At 32.3% G+C, this 12595-nt stretch overlaps 2 protein-coding genes across 2 annotated transcripts; one reads left to right on the top strand and one right to left on the bottom strand.

The window, feature by feature from the left end:
• Nucleotides 1–326: 326 nt before the first annotated feature.
• LOC137812438 (crossover junction endonuclease EME1B) lies at nt 327–7260 on the top strand. Its single transcript, XM_068614412.1, has 12 exons — nt 327–721; nt 1133–1612; nt 1695–1774; nt 2000–2149; nt 2233–2386; nt 2569–2678; nt 3635–3810; nt 4408–4471; nt 4571–4689; nt 5053–5142; nt 6645–6759; nt 6938–7260. Exons 1-12 carry the CDS (start codon nt 463–465, stop codon nt 7112–7114), a joined length of 1974 nt encoding a protein of 657 aa, XP_068470513.1. The 5' UTR covers nt 327–462; the 3' UTR covers nt 7115–7260.
• Nucleotides 7261–8089: 829 nt separating this feature from the next.
• LOC137809798 (probable serine/threonine-protein kinase At1g54610) lies at nt 8090–10797 on the bottom strand. The gene is made up of 6 exons (XM_068610875.1): nt 10612–10797; nt 9993–10310; nt 9568–9789; nt 9358–9452; nt 8931–9048; nt 8090–8518 (listed from the first exon to the last, which is right to left on the bottom strand). Exons 1-6 carry the CDS (start codon nt 10780–10782, stop codon nt 8228–8230), a joined length of 1215 nt encoding a protein of 404 aa, XP_068466976.1. The 5' UTR covers nt 10783–10797; the 3' UTR covers nt 8090–8227.
• Nucleotides 10798–12595: the final 1798 nt, after the last annotated feature.

The following is a 12595-nucleotide window of genomic DNA, read 5'->3' as shown; positions in this document are numbered from 1 at the left end:
TAAAGCTTCAACTCCATCAGTCCTTAAATAACTAAACATTAATTACAATTGAAGATTTATAAGTTATTTCTTTTTATTAAATGATTTTTCTCTCAAAAAACTAATTACTAAATATTATTCCAAATAATTATATATAATTGTAAATAATTATTAATTTTCTATAGCTTTATATTCCATAATTATATATATATATATAATAATCAGTTTTCCTATTTTTATTTATTCCTAACCAATTATTATATTGAAATTTAGAATAAAATTGTTAAAAATAAATTAATTTTATGACTAATTACAAATAATTTATCAGTCATCAAATAACATTGTGAAAAAATTGTTTAGGTTGGTATTATTACGTAGTAAGGATATGATATTGAGGTAACCAAACACACCCGTGGAGACTCTGATCCCGCGCTTATTCGAAGACGGAAACAACCAAACACGGTAGCAGAGGCGAGCCCAACAATGGACCCCATCATCCTTTCTGACGAAGAAGAAGACCCCTCAACGCCGTTCGCCTTCCGTTCCAAAAAACGCCGAACCGAACCGGACCCAAGCCGCACCGTTTTGGTCATCGAGGATGACCCAACCCCTCACAAATCCGCCACACCTTCTGTCGTTCCCGAGACTCCAATGTCCGCGCTATTCGGTTCCGATATCGCAATCGTCAAATGCACCATGCCTTCCAATCATACCGTTAGGGTTTCGCCTAACAAATTCCCCGGTCAATTCGCTTTCTCTCACTGTTATCTCTTGCTTTTCTAATCATCCTCATTCTTACTTTTCAAGATGCATTTCCCCTTATTCGTTTTCATTTGTTTTCTGCTGAAACTCTAGCGATACTCATTATATGTGGTTGTAAAAATATAGCACTGCAGTTACATTTTTTATGGCTAATTAACTAACTATTTAATCATAATTTGGACTTGCATTGGTAGGGTATTTGTTTTTTCCGTGGGGATTTCTAGTGGAGTTTAACTTTCTGTGCTTTATGATTGCTGTATGTTCTTTGCACAGTTTTTTTTGTTGATTGTTTTCATCGATTGTAAGTGTTTTTTCCCGCTTTGAGATGTTCATTGTTCTGTGAGAACGAACCTTTAAAGCTGAACAGCTTGCATTATGTTTTGGTGTTCAGGGATTAGTCAAATGATATGTTTAGAGTCGGATAATGAGTCCGAATATTGTGGAATGGGCAAAAGGGATGAGATTGAGCCAAGAGATTCTAGATGTGTTTCGAATTCAATGGGTTCTGGAAGTTCTCCTGGTGTATTCTTGGAATCAAATAACACGTTGGGAAATTGTGGAATGGACAAACGGGATGAAAATGAGCCAAGAGATTCAACATGGACTTCAAATTCAGTAGGATCTGGAAGCTGTCCTCATGTATGTTTGGAATCAGATAACGAGTTAGAAAATAGTCGAACAGGTGAATGGGATGAAAATGAACCAAAAGAATCGAGATGGACTTCAAATTCGATAGGACCCGGAAGTTCTCCTCGTATATGTTTGGAATCGGATGATGAGTTAGAAAGTTTTGGAGTAGGCAAACGAGATGAGAATGAAGCAAGGGATTCAAGATGGATTTCAAATTCAATGGGGTCTGGAAATTCTCCTGGTATATGCTTGTTGACCAGTTACACTTGTTCTTCACTACCTGAAATGCTTTGTTTATTTGTTTATGTAATTGAAAATTACAGAGAGGCACATTTTGCGTGGAAATGCTACTCAAACTGAAATGCTTGAGAACAACCTTTCAAATCCTACCTCTTTACGAGTGGTTAGTTTAGTTATTTTATCATTATTTTCTGTGTTGTGTTTTTGCACATGTATTTGATTCTTTATTTTTATTTGATTTTCATCAATAATATGAAGTTGGTTTATTGTATTTGTATTTGCTTCAAATGAAAAAATGTGTTCTGTTGATTTCATGTGCTTCCATTTTGTTCCATGCATCTTAGAGAATGTCATGCTATTTTATGAGTTTTATGGTTGTTGTAATCAGGAAAATATGGACATGGAGAAGGAGGAGAACGCCAAAAATATGAAAAAGTCCAAAGTTCCTTCAAAGAACACAACCAAGGCAGTGGGGAAAACCAAAATGACAAAAGAAGAAAGAAGTCGCCTGATGGAGGAAAAGAAACTACAGAAAGAAGTGTGTTTCGGTTTATAGTTCTGATTAACTTTTATGCATTATATTATTCAGAATATGATAGTTCATGAATATTTATTCTTCAGCAAGAGAAGTTACAAAAAGCTGCTCTAAAGGCTGAAGCTGCAGAGCTGAAAAAAATTGAAAAAGAAAAGCAAAAATGGGAAAAGGGGAAGTTTGCAATAAAATCCATTGTGGCAGAAATTGATGCAAAGGTAGTTGAAGCAGGTTCGATTGGAGGTGGGTTATTAATATCTGAATACAAAAGTACATGATAACATTTCGACGTAGTTTCTTTATTATGATTTTCTCTTAAAACTAATATTCTCTTCCGTATCCGAATTCATAACCATAAGACAAATCTTAATGCAATTTCTTAGCTATGACTGTTTTCATACAAAATTACTATTCCCTTGCTTCAGGACATTTGCTTACTAGGTTTGCTGAAAAAGGGCTTACATACCATATTACGTCAAATCCAATCTCAGGGTCCATTTTGTGGTCTATGAAAGTTCCAGAACAAATTTCACAGGTAAAAACGCCCTCAGTATTATTAAGCATTTCTCTACCCTTAATCTGTACCATTTTTTTTTATCTATTGTATATCCTTGTCAGTTGCTTGCTGTATAAAGTGTTCATTTCACTATTTTTTTGTTGAAGTTCTAGATACCTGTTATCGTAGTAGTTAATAGTGGATAGTGCCGTGGAGCTGCTCCCAACTATAGTGGATAGTGGAATGACCACTTTTTTACCCCTATTTACACAATATATATTTTAGTAGGTGTGTTTTTGCCTAATTCAACCTTACAAAACCAGCCAGTTTGTAAAGTGAGAGTTGTATTCCACTTATATATTATAGTCTAGCGGGATCTGCAACAATATATAATATGTATATGCTTAAAAATAAAGGAAAAAACACTTTCTTATTTGACAACTACAATAAAGGAAATTAAATCAAACAAGTATAGGCCTCAAAGGCTAAAAAATCACCTTCTTCAGCTGAAATTTTGGGCATTTCTTCCTTATCTTCGTCAATTTCACCTCTCTTGTAAATCTCTTCCTCCCTTGGAGGTATTTTTCTCATTATCAACCAACCTAAGAACTGAAACAAGAGTTCCCATAACCATAAATCAGTAAATCACTCGGTTCAAAAGGTAGGAATGAGCACCATGTTGGTTGCTCTTTTACCTTTAGTTTTTATTTTTACTTTAATTACTCATAAGTAAACACTTTTCTAAGGTCTTTTTTTGAATATGTTACCTTTGTAATGCGAGAAAGGTTGTGGCAAGTCCATATCTAACCAACCCTGCATTGTTGGTAAACCTCCTTACAGTATTCAATATATAAACTTTTAATCCTGTCTAATAAGAAATTATATTTATTATCTGATTAAAACTTTTTTCTTTTCATTTCAAAATCCAAATTAGATGAATATATTTGTGAGGATTCTTCTTTTCTACTGATATCAATTTCATTTATCATTTGCAGCTTTCTACTGAAAGAATTGAGATTCCATATGTCCTGCTCATTTATGAGGCTGACAAATTTTGTAATCTTGTCACGAATGATTCCCTTTTTAATCAAATCTCTAGCATTCGAAGTCTTTATCCATCTTATACAGTTTGTTACCTCACCAATAGGTTATTATCTTACATTAATAAAAGGTGAGTGATATATTACAATTTTCTTAATACTTCAATTTTACCACCAATAGGTCACATTTATGTTTTAGCTTTTTGTGCTATGTTGATATAGTGTGGGCATATATATGCTAATTCATCTCCAGCACCAGATAACTTAATATTGGGTTTTAATCAAACCCCCGAAACTAATATTGGGTTTTAATCAATTCCTTTTTTACAATACATTCATTTGGATTAACTTTAATTTTGCCTAATTCATACTCATTTATTACCCGTAATTCTTCTGACTCATCAGTCATCACTCATATGATACGGGCCCTAATTAAGAAAATGGTCAGGTACCCATCATTTACACCCCTGTGAACTTTTCTAATAAGTAAATAACATTAATGTAAACCATTACATATCTATTGAAATTTTATCAATAAAATAGTGTAGTTGGAATTTTGAAACTTGTTTTACTGGCCTTTCCTGCATGAGAACTGAGAAGCTTGAACATATATCTCATTTTCTATTCTGAACATTTATTTTAAATTCAAGATTTACTTGAGTTGCTTGCAATAAAACATTTTTTATTTCACCATATTTTGTTGAAACTTGTTTTCTATGATTCGCCAGGGAACAGGAAAAATATAAGAACCCTGAAAACAATAGTTGTTGGAGACGTCCACCTATCGAGGAGGTTAAATAATTGGCCCTTAGATTACAAGGAATATTTCGTGTTTAAAATCTTTACCTTCTTTAAACATGTCTATCATTTTTATTTTAAATTGTCTTGTAGGTTCTGGCAAAACTAACGACTAATTTCAACAAAGTACATTCCAGGCAGTGTGTAGATGAGGCCGAACTGGCTGAACATGTTGTTGGTTTGACTTGCAGTTTGGCATCATGTCAGTTCAGGTACTTGATGCCTGTATTTTTGGTATTGAATTGGTGTCCTGTCAATCTTGGAAGGAGAACAGTTTTATATGCAACACTTCTACATGTAAAACTAATTATGCAGAATTCATTAAAGGATAAGATTTGATATGTCCACTGATTATTTGCTATATCTATCTTATTAAAAAATTTATTGTTTTCTTTATATTTGCATTTTAGCATTTACTTTTCCAGTTTTCAAGAACAACTTAATTGTACAAGAACTGGTGGTGTCTGGAAGACATAATACCTGCCTGCGTTTCATTTAAGACTGAAAATATGTTGCATGCTCGTATAATTTATCTCTTTTTCCTGTTACACCATTTTTGTTTATTTAAACTGCAGAAAGAAGTTGACCCGATTATCTGTACATGCAAATGGAGCCCTTATTCCAAAGGACTGCGTTGACCGTAATTTGATAAAGAAATCTTTGTGGTGAGTGATTTTGACATTGTTATATTGCATAGAAAAAGGCTAGCATTTAAGTACTTAAAACAAACAAGTGTGAAATGAAAAATCGAGCATTTAAGTTGTTACCAACACAAAAGGCATTTAATACTTCTTTCTTTTAGTAATTAGGAGAATTATTAGGCTGAATCATTTAAAGGATTTGTAATGTTTTTCTATTGCATATATTCTTCGAAACCAGACTATTTCTATTACTCAATACTCATTACCTGTAGTTTTTACCTTGTTTGTTTTATTTTATTTATTTTGTTTTTATCCACTCATGTACTTAATATCTGTTTTATCTTGTCGACTTGTATGTTTAAGAGTTGGATTATCTAAATACCCAAATTAATGGCCACTGTTCTTTTTATTTTTTTAATCTATTTACAACATTGACATAGATTGAAAATGGTAATAAGTGCTGTCTTCCAAGTTTCTAATAATTTAAGCAATGTAGTTTGTGCTACGGCGTATTTTGTTTGAATAGAAATGACTTCATGACAGACTTCACAATTAGACTCACTGCTGTCACATTAAAGGCAAGTAATTGTTTAGCTTAATAATCTTGCAGATAAATGGTGAAGGCAAATTGAAGGAATTTTTTAATTATTTTTTGTTCACAATTTTTTATAAGGAACACTTGGCATCTTTTGTTACTTAAAATCTATTTAACAAGGTATATGTATGTAGATAGGCTGAGTGTTTGATGAAATTGGTTTTATTCTAACCATGTGGAGGAATCTAATTGAAGGATTAATGAAGTAGTTAGAAACGAGCGTTCTTTTAACGTATTAATATTTTAGTGGCTTGATGTGTTTGGTTAGAGGAGAATAAGAACTAGCTTGTTTTTTAATTTTAATTTGGGGAAAAAGAGTTCTTTTATTACTTTGCGGATGAGCCTTGGTGCAACAGTTAGTTAGGTTATTGGAGGTAAAGTTGCGTACATCTACCCTCATGGCCTCACCCTTCTACCTTGTGCATTGTTTGGATTACTCTTTTTCGTAGTTTTTTTTACTGTATTGCCGTCATCCTTGGGCATTTTAGGTTGGGGTTTATTACTTAAATTAAATTTAATCTGAAGACCCTTCTTAGATAGTGAGATTCTGCAGCTTCTTTCGTATTCATTCAAGATCAAGTATAAATGTTCCTCGTTTTTGGGATCCATTTCTCTTTTCTATCAAACTATTGTTTCCAAATCTACAAAGTAGAAAAAAAAGACTAAAAACAAAGGAAATTACTTCTTGGTGGCCTGGCCTGTGTTAATCTTTCGTAGAAGAAATGTTTTGATATATTTTCCAGTTGACCTGAAATATTTGGACTTCTTTTGTTCAGTGTACTCAGTCAACAATATTCTAAAACATTTATGTAGTATTGATACTTATAAATTAGTCTCTTTGACTGTGTAGTAAATGGGGCTTGGGCAATAAATATCTCACTCAGCTCTGCTTTCCAATCCTTGTATTCCTCACCTTGACTTCCATGAGCAGGTTAAAAGGTTTGGTTTCTATTCCCAAGGTTCAGCCACGATTTGCTATTGCTATCTGGAAGAAATACCCAACCATGAAGTCCCTGTTGAGTGTTTACATGGATCCTTGTAAATCGGTATGTGTTAAGATTTATTTTGTTTGGTTTGACCTTCCTGATTTGGTTGCAGTAAATTTGGCCACTAAGAAATGTCATCTGTTTGACATCTTTTAGTTGCGTTATTTACAAATAATTGCTGATAAAAGGATGACAAGTTATGAGAATGAAAAATAAGATTCTGGTTTTATTGCCACAGGAACATGAGAAGGAATTTTTACTTAAAGACTTGATGACAGAAGGTTTGCTTGGTGGTGACAGAAGGCTAGGTGAGGTTTGTTCAAAGAGAGTATATAGAATTCTAATGGCGCAAAGTGGATGCATTAGAACAGATGATGTCGAGAATGGTGCCGATTTCTTTGAACGTCACTCATGAAGAGCTTTCCCTTGTATGTTAACTGTGTCTAAAGAAAGGGTGTCTGCATGTGAATAAGAAATTTAAATATATTAATATTTTATATTAGTGATAAATTATGTGACATTTTTTCATCACTGTCAATGAAGTTATGGTGCTTATTATCACGGGTCACTATTATGAATACTATTAGTGATAAAAAAAAGTTAATCATTAAAAATGAACAATTAATGAGCAACTTTTTAAGATTTTTCTCATTATCCTAACATTAGAAGTATCATCGGTCACAATTTGCACGATATCTTCACAATTTTTTTTTTATCACAGAATCTAATAGTTTAAACATTTGTTTGACATTCTTAATCAGTATCGATAGATTTTAAAACAAAATTGTTTCACTTGAAATATTCATCAAAAAGTTAGTACTAGACATCTCATCTCAATGTATCCAATCATTACGGACATTAAAGTACAATCTCATTCATCTTTTTCAACTTTATATTTATCTAAATCGACTTAGATATTATCAAGTGCCTTTTACAATATCTTAATTTTGTGATAAATAAGAAGTTTTAACTTTTTCATAGCAACAAGTTTTAATATTTGAAAAAAAAAAACTTCTTACCAAATTAAATACTAAAATCTTATATGAACTTGCAAATGTTTAAAATAACCAACCATATGTCTCCTTCATGATTTTTTTCTGTTATAACTCCTAATTTCCCATTTTTTAGCAAATGACTCCAATGTTCCTCTTTTTATCAGTATATTGTATATTCACTTCTTCATTCAAAAGAGTTTAGACAATTTGTTTCTTTGATTTTTTTTTTTTTTCTTTTATCTTCTAACAACTGTAAAAACATGTTTTTAGTATAATCTCAAACAGATGTGACACTTCTGACCTTGAATCGTGACAGACATTGCACTGCAAATCACAGAATTCGAATATGATTAATGTGATTCACGATTCAAACTATAAAACAATTCATTTATGGATAAGTATCTTGAAAGAAGATTTGAATTCTCATGATTCTCACTACATGATTTAAATCATTATAAATACACAAGAAAGAAAACATTGAGAGTTGAGTCTACAAGAATTATAAAAGGAATGAGAAAATCACATCTGGTGGCTCAATTTCTTAACTGGGCGTAGATGCCAAAATCCAAGGCAGAAAAGGACTTTCGCAATGGACCAATTTCATTTCCTTCATTGCGATTGATCATATCAATTATTGAGGCTTGTAAGAGGGCATAGTTTTTTATGTTCTTAAGAGCATTCGGATGGCCCTCTGTTCTAGGGGATTTTCTCACACCAGACACAAAAACTGGGGATATACATTCATTCATGCTCATAAAAACTGGCCTTCTCTTGCTTTCACTTTTTCCAATTTCTTCACCTTCCATGTCTTCTGCCACACTCTTCTGTTCTCACAACCAAAACCACACAACTTATTATCATTTCTCAAACAAACACTTTCTCAATATCTATAAACTCATCTTTTTTATTCTCTTATAAAACTAAGTATGCACAGTTATCATTATGCTATCTGCAACCTTAGTTATATTGGTAGCTCATACATCATTAATCATCTGCACCATACTTGAATATTATCAAACAAAAGAACGAAACAAATCTAGGATTGGTAACTAAATAAAACTCATCAACAAAGAATCTACTACACAAACCTATAAAAGATTAACTTATATTTATCTCTAAAAAAATCCATATACAAAAAAAGGCAGAGTGTTTAGTTGAAAATGTTAAAAAATATATGAAACAATTTTCAGCAACTTGATCAAGAGTGTTTGGTTGGATATATTTAGTGAAGTTTACCTCTTTGGATGATTCTGAATCTCTCCTGCTTTGTTCAGAAACATTGTTCTTTCCTGATTGGTTCATATTGCATGTACTTGTTTGAAATAAATGCCCTTTGTTTTTCAGACCCTTTCGCCTTAATTTGTCATGAAAAAACAAGTTATCAACTTCAAAGGGAACAGAATTATAGTTCTACACTGTTATCTACAAATATCTCATGCATGATTACCATAATGTTTTATTTCATTTTTTCTTCACTTCCATTATACCCTTCATTCAAAAGTTAATTAGATACTTTATTTAACCAGAAATCTAATGTTTGATTTCAAACTTTATCTACTGAAAATTCAACCTCTCTGTCATAGAAAGAAAAAATTTCATAATGCAAGAGATAAGTTCAAGAAATCTTGTTAAAACAAGTTGTGATTACATCTTAATAGCGTACCGTTTGCGTCTTTTTGTTTGTGAGTATTCATCTTCATCTTTGTATGTTACTGCTAAAGCTGAAACGTCGCATGCTAATGGACTTGACTTGAAAAACTAAATACAAGTAATAAACAATTATCATATTGCAATTTGAGATAATACTATTTTAGAACACTTGGAATTGATGAAACTGCTCATAGAAGCAGCAAGGTGGAGAAAAGTAACTGACTTGGCTTTGAAGTGCAGAAGCAGCTGTGGCACGTTCATGAGAATCTAGATGAAGAAGTGTAGTCAAGAGAGCAGAAGCAGAGGGAGGAAAATCCTTAAAGTTTTCATCATAATTAGCTTTGTAATGAAGTGGTGGAAATAAGCTTGTCACTAGCTTCATTCTCATCCAATAATCCGCAGAAGGTGAACCACAAAGTTTGAAGATCATGTGAAGTTGTTCAACCTACAAAGCTTCAATTAATAGAGAATCTACCAAATGAATTCATGCACTCAAACAATTCATATTCCATGAATCAGACTTAGAATACGCATCATATTTGAACCATCCAATCTTCATCCAACAGTGTCCAAAATGATATGATCATTGTGTAGGGTGTCTAAGCTAAAAAAAATCACCATTTTCTTACAATGCAAGTGAAGTTTTACCTCTGTTCTTCCAGGCATAAGTGGCCTTCCAAGGAACATCTCAGCCAATAAGCATCCTGCACTCCAGAGATCAATTTCATACCCATAATCTGTTGAACCTAAAAGAAGTTCAGGAGCTCTATACCAAAGTGTCACCACTCGATTTGTGAAAGGCCCTTCAGGTTTGATAGCAAAAGAATTTGCTAGCCCGAAATCTGCAATTTTCAGCACCCCTTTTTTGTCTACTAACAAGTTGGAAGGTTTAATATCTCTATGCATAACTCCTCTCTCATGACAATGCTGGAGCCCCAGAAGCAGTTGCTGCATATAACACTTGATCTGCATAAATTACAAAATCAACAACATCAACAGCATAGAAAGTGACTATAAATTTGTAAGTTTGAACTAGTACAAATCCTAGTTATTACCACCAAGACAAAATCAAGAGCAGCTAAAATAACATTTGCATCTAGCAGCAAACAAATCACAATTAACTAACATCTCAACATGAATCTTAGGAAGAAAGAATTTAATTAGAATGTACTTTATATGTGTGTGCGCTTTTCCAATCATTGATAGACTGTGATATAAAAAGTTTGCAGCAGGTGCATAAAAGTTAAACTTAGGATGGAAATGGAACCTTTGGTTGAGTGAGTTTGTCCCTAGGGCGAGAGATAATTGTTGTAAGGTCAGAATGCATGTAATCAAAAACAAGATAAAGACTATACTGCATCCGTGATGTTGCAAGTCCTTGTAGTTTGATGACATTGGGATGATCCAGCTTCTGCAGTATCATTATCTCTCTCGCCATAAACTTTATGCTTTCAGGATCTGATGTGTCAAACCTTACCTTCTTCAAAGCCACAATCTTTCCACTCTCCTTATCTCGGGCTTTGTATACATTGCTATATGTTCCATGCCCCACCTGCAACTCCAAATCACAACTACAACTCATCACAAACAACCTCAAAACAGTTATCATGTGTTTGAATTTCCATTCAAAACCATCACACAGACGTTCAATTCAACCACACACGCGAATTTACTCTTTGAACAAGCTATAAAACAAAGAAATCACATGCCTTAGAGAAATTTTAGGATAAATACTAGAATAAAACATAACTATGTCCAATAGTATGAATTTGTTCATATTGTCAAATAACTAATCAATGCTAATTTAGAAGTGCATGATATTATCTACCTTTCCAAGTTTTTCATAGGAATCAGCACTCTTGGGAACCAAGCTATCCAACACGTTTGGTGGGATATTATCAACTAGCCATTTTGGCCAACCCTCCACAAACTCAGAGTTTGCAACAATAATCTTCTTTTCCTGAGATCTCTGAGGAACATTCTCACCAACCTCATCACTCTTGTTATCGTTTCTAGCAACACCCTTTATCTCACTATTACTATTATCCCTTTCTTTTTCATTGGATACTACTCTTTCTATCTTTTCTTTGAACCTGTTATATGAATGGTCCTTGTTGTGGTTCTGCGTCAATGATTTTGTTGCATCTTCTTTCTCTCCTTTCAATCTTCTCTCAGCGTTCCTATGAGGAGAATATTTGGAGTTAAGGCATCCCATATCATGCCACCAACTCAAACTGCAGTATCTTTCTTTCCCTCTGCATATACTATGTACTAGTATATAACAACAAATTTTTAACTAAACACAATAATAATAATAATAATAATAATAATAATAATAATAATAATAATAATAAATGATAACCAAATTAGTAATCACCGTGGATATTTAATTAAGGCTTAATTAGGTAAATATGATTTTATCCCTTAAATTTAATGAAAAAAAATAGTCTTTTAATTTGAAATAGTACATTTTTTGTTTTTTTAATTGGTATGAAATATTTATGGGTTTTTTTTTATTAAAAAGGTTTCATGTTAAGTATTACTATGCTACTTGACATCTGACATATCAAGTAACAACAATCATTTGTTATCACATAAAAAAGTATTATTAAAAAAATACAAAAATATGGGGACTAGACCAAAATCTATATGTTAAGTAGACTATACCTATTAATAAATAATTCTAATAACAAACTAGATGGAAGCCTATTATACCAATAAAAGGATTATCTATGAATAAATCTTAAATTAGTCAACTTATCAGCATACGTATTTCTTTCACGAACAATATGAATAACCCTAAACCTGATTTTTCATAGTAATTAAGATAAGTATTTCATCGATTACGAATATTTATGGTTTTATAATAGCTAAATATTTTAATCTATAAACAGTAAATTTAAAAAGATAAATGTTCTGATTTCAAGTATAGTAACATAATGTCACTAGACTCTATTACACTCAGTTATATGAGAATTTTAAGTTCCATCACCATTTATTTTTTAATTATAAAATTTACCTTTAATCTTATCTTAATAAAGAATTTGAGAAAACATAAGTGGATGATATAAAATATAAGAAACATAGCGTTAAAGAATTAAAAAAAAACGATTGTGAATAGCCGGCGGGCACAAGAGTGAGAATTGAGATATAGGAAGTAACTACGTTGGTGATCTAGTTTTCTCCGTAAACGATGATTAGTTAAAAAACAATTCTTCATCACCAAAGCTACAAACTAATTATTACATTAT

Source organism: Phaseolus vulgaris, chromosome 2 (genome assembly GCF_000499845.2).
Source record: "Phaseolus vulgaris cultivar G19833 chromosome 2, P. vulgaris v2.0, whole genome shotgun sequence".
In the NCBI taxonomy this organism is placed as follows: Eukaryota; Viridiplantae; Streptophyta; class Magnoliopsida; order Fabales; family Fabaceae; genus Phaseolus; species Phaseolus vulgaris.
This window is presented reverse-complemented; position numbering and strand designations above follow the sequence as displayed.

Excerpts from the sequence above, each read along its gene's own strand:
- LOC137812438 (XM_068614412.1), top strand. The coding sequence starts at position 463 with ATGGACCCCATCATCCTTTCTGACGAAGAAGAAGACCCCTCAACGCCG. Across the intron at positions 1,775-1,999 it reads ATCCTACCTCTTTACGAGTG|GAAAATATGGACATGGAGAA; the intron begins GTTAGTTTAGTT and ends TGTTGTAATCAG. Across the intron at positions 5,143-6,644 it reads TTGATAAAGAAATCTTTGTG|GTTAAAAGGTTTGGTTTCTA; the intron begins GTGAGTGATTTT and ends TTCCATGAGCAG.
- LOC137809798 (XM_068610875.1), bottom strand. The coding sequence starts at position 10,782 with ATGGCGAGAGAGATAATGATACTGCAGAAGCTGGATCATCCCAATGTC. Across the intron at positions 9,453-9,567 it reads CTTCTGCACTTCAAAGCCAA|TTTTTCAAGTCAAGTCCATT; the intron begins GTCAGTTACTTT and ends ACTTGTATTTAG. Across the intron at positions 9,049-9,357 it reads CAAACAAAAAGACGCAAACG|GCGAAAGGGTCTGAAAAACA; the intron begins GTACGCTATTAA and ends TGACAAATTAAG.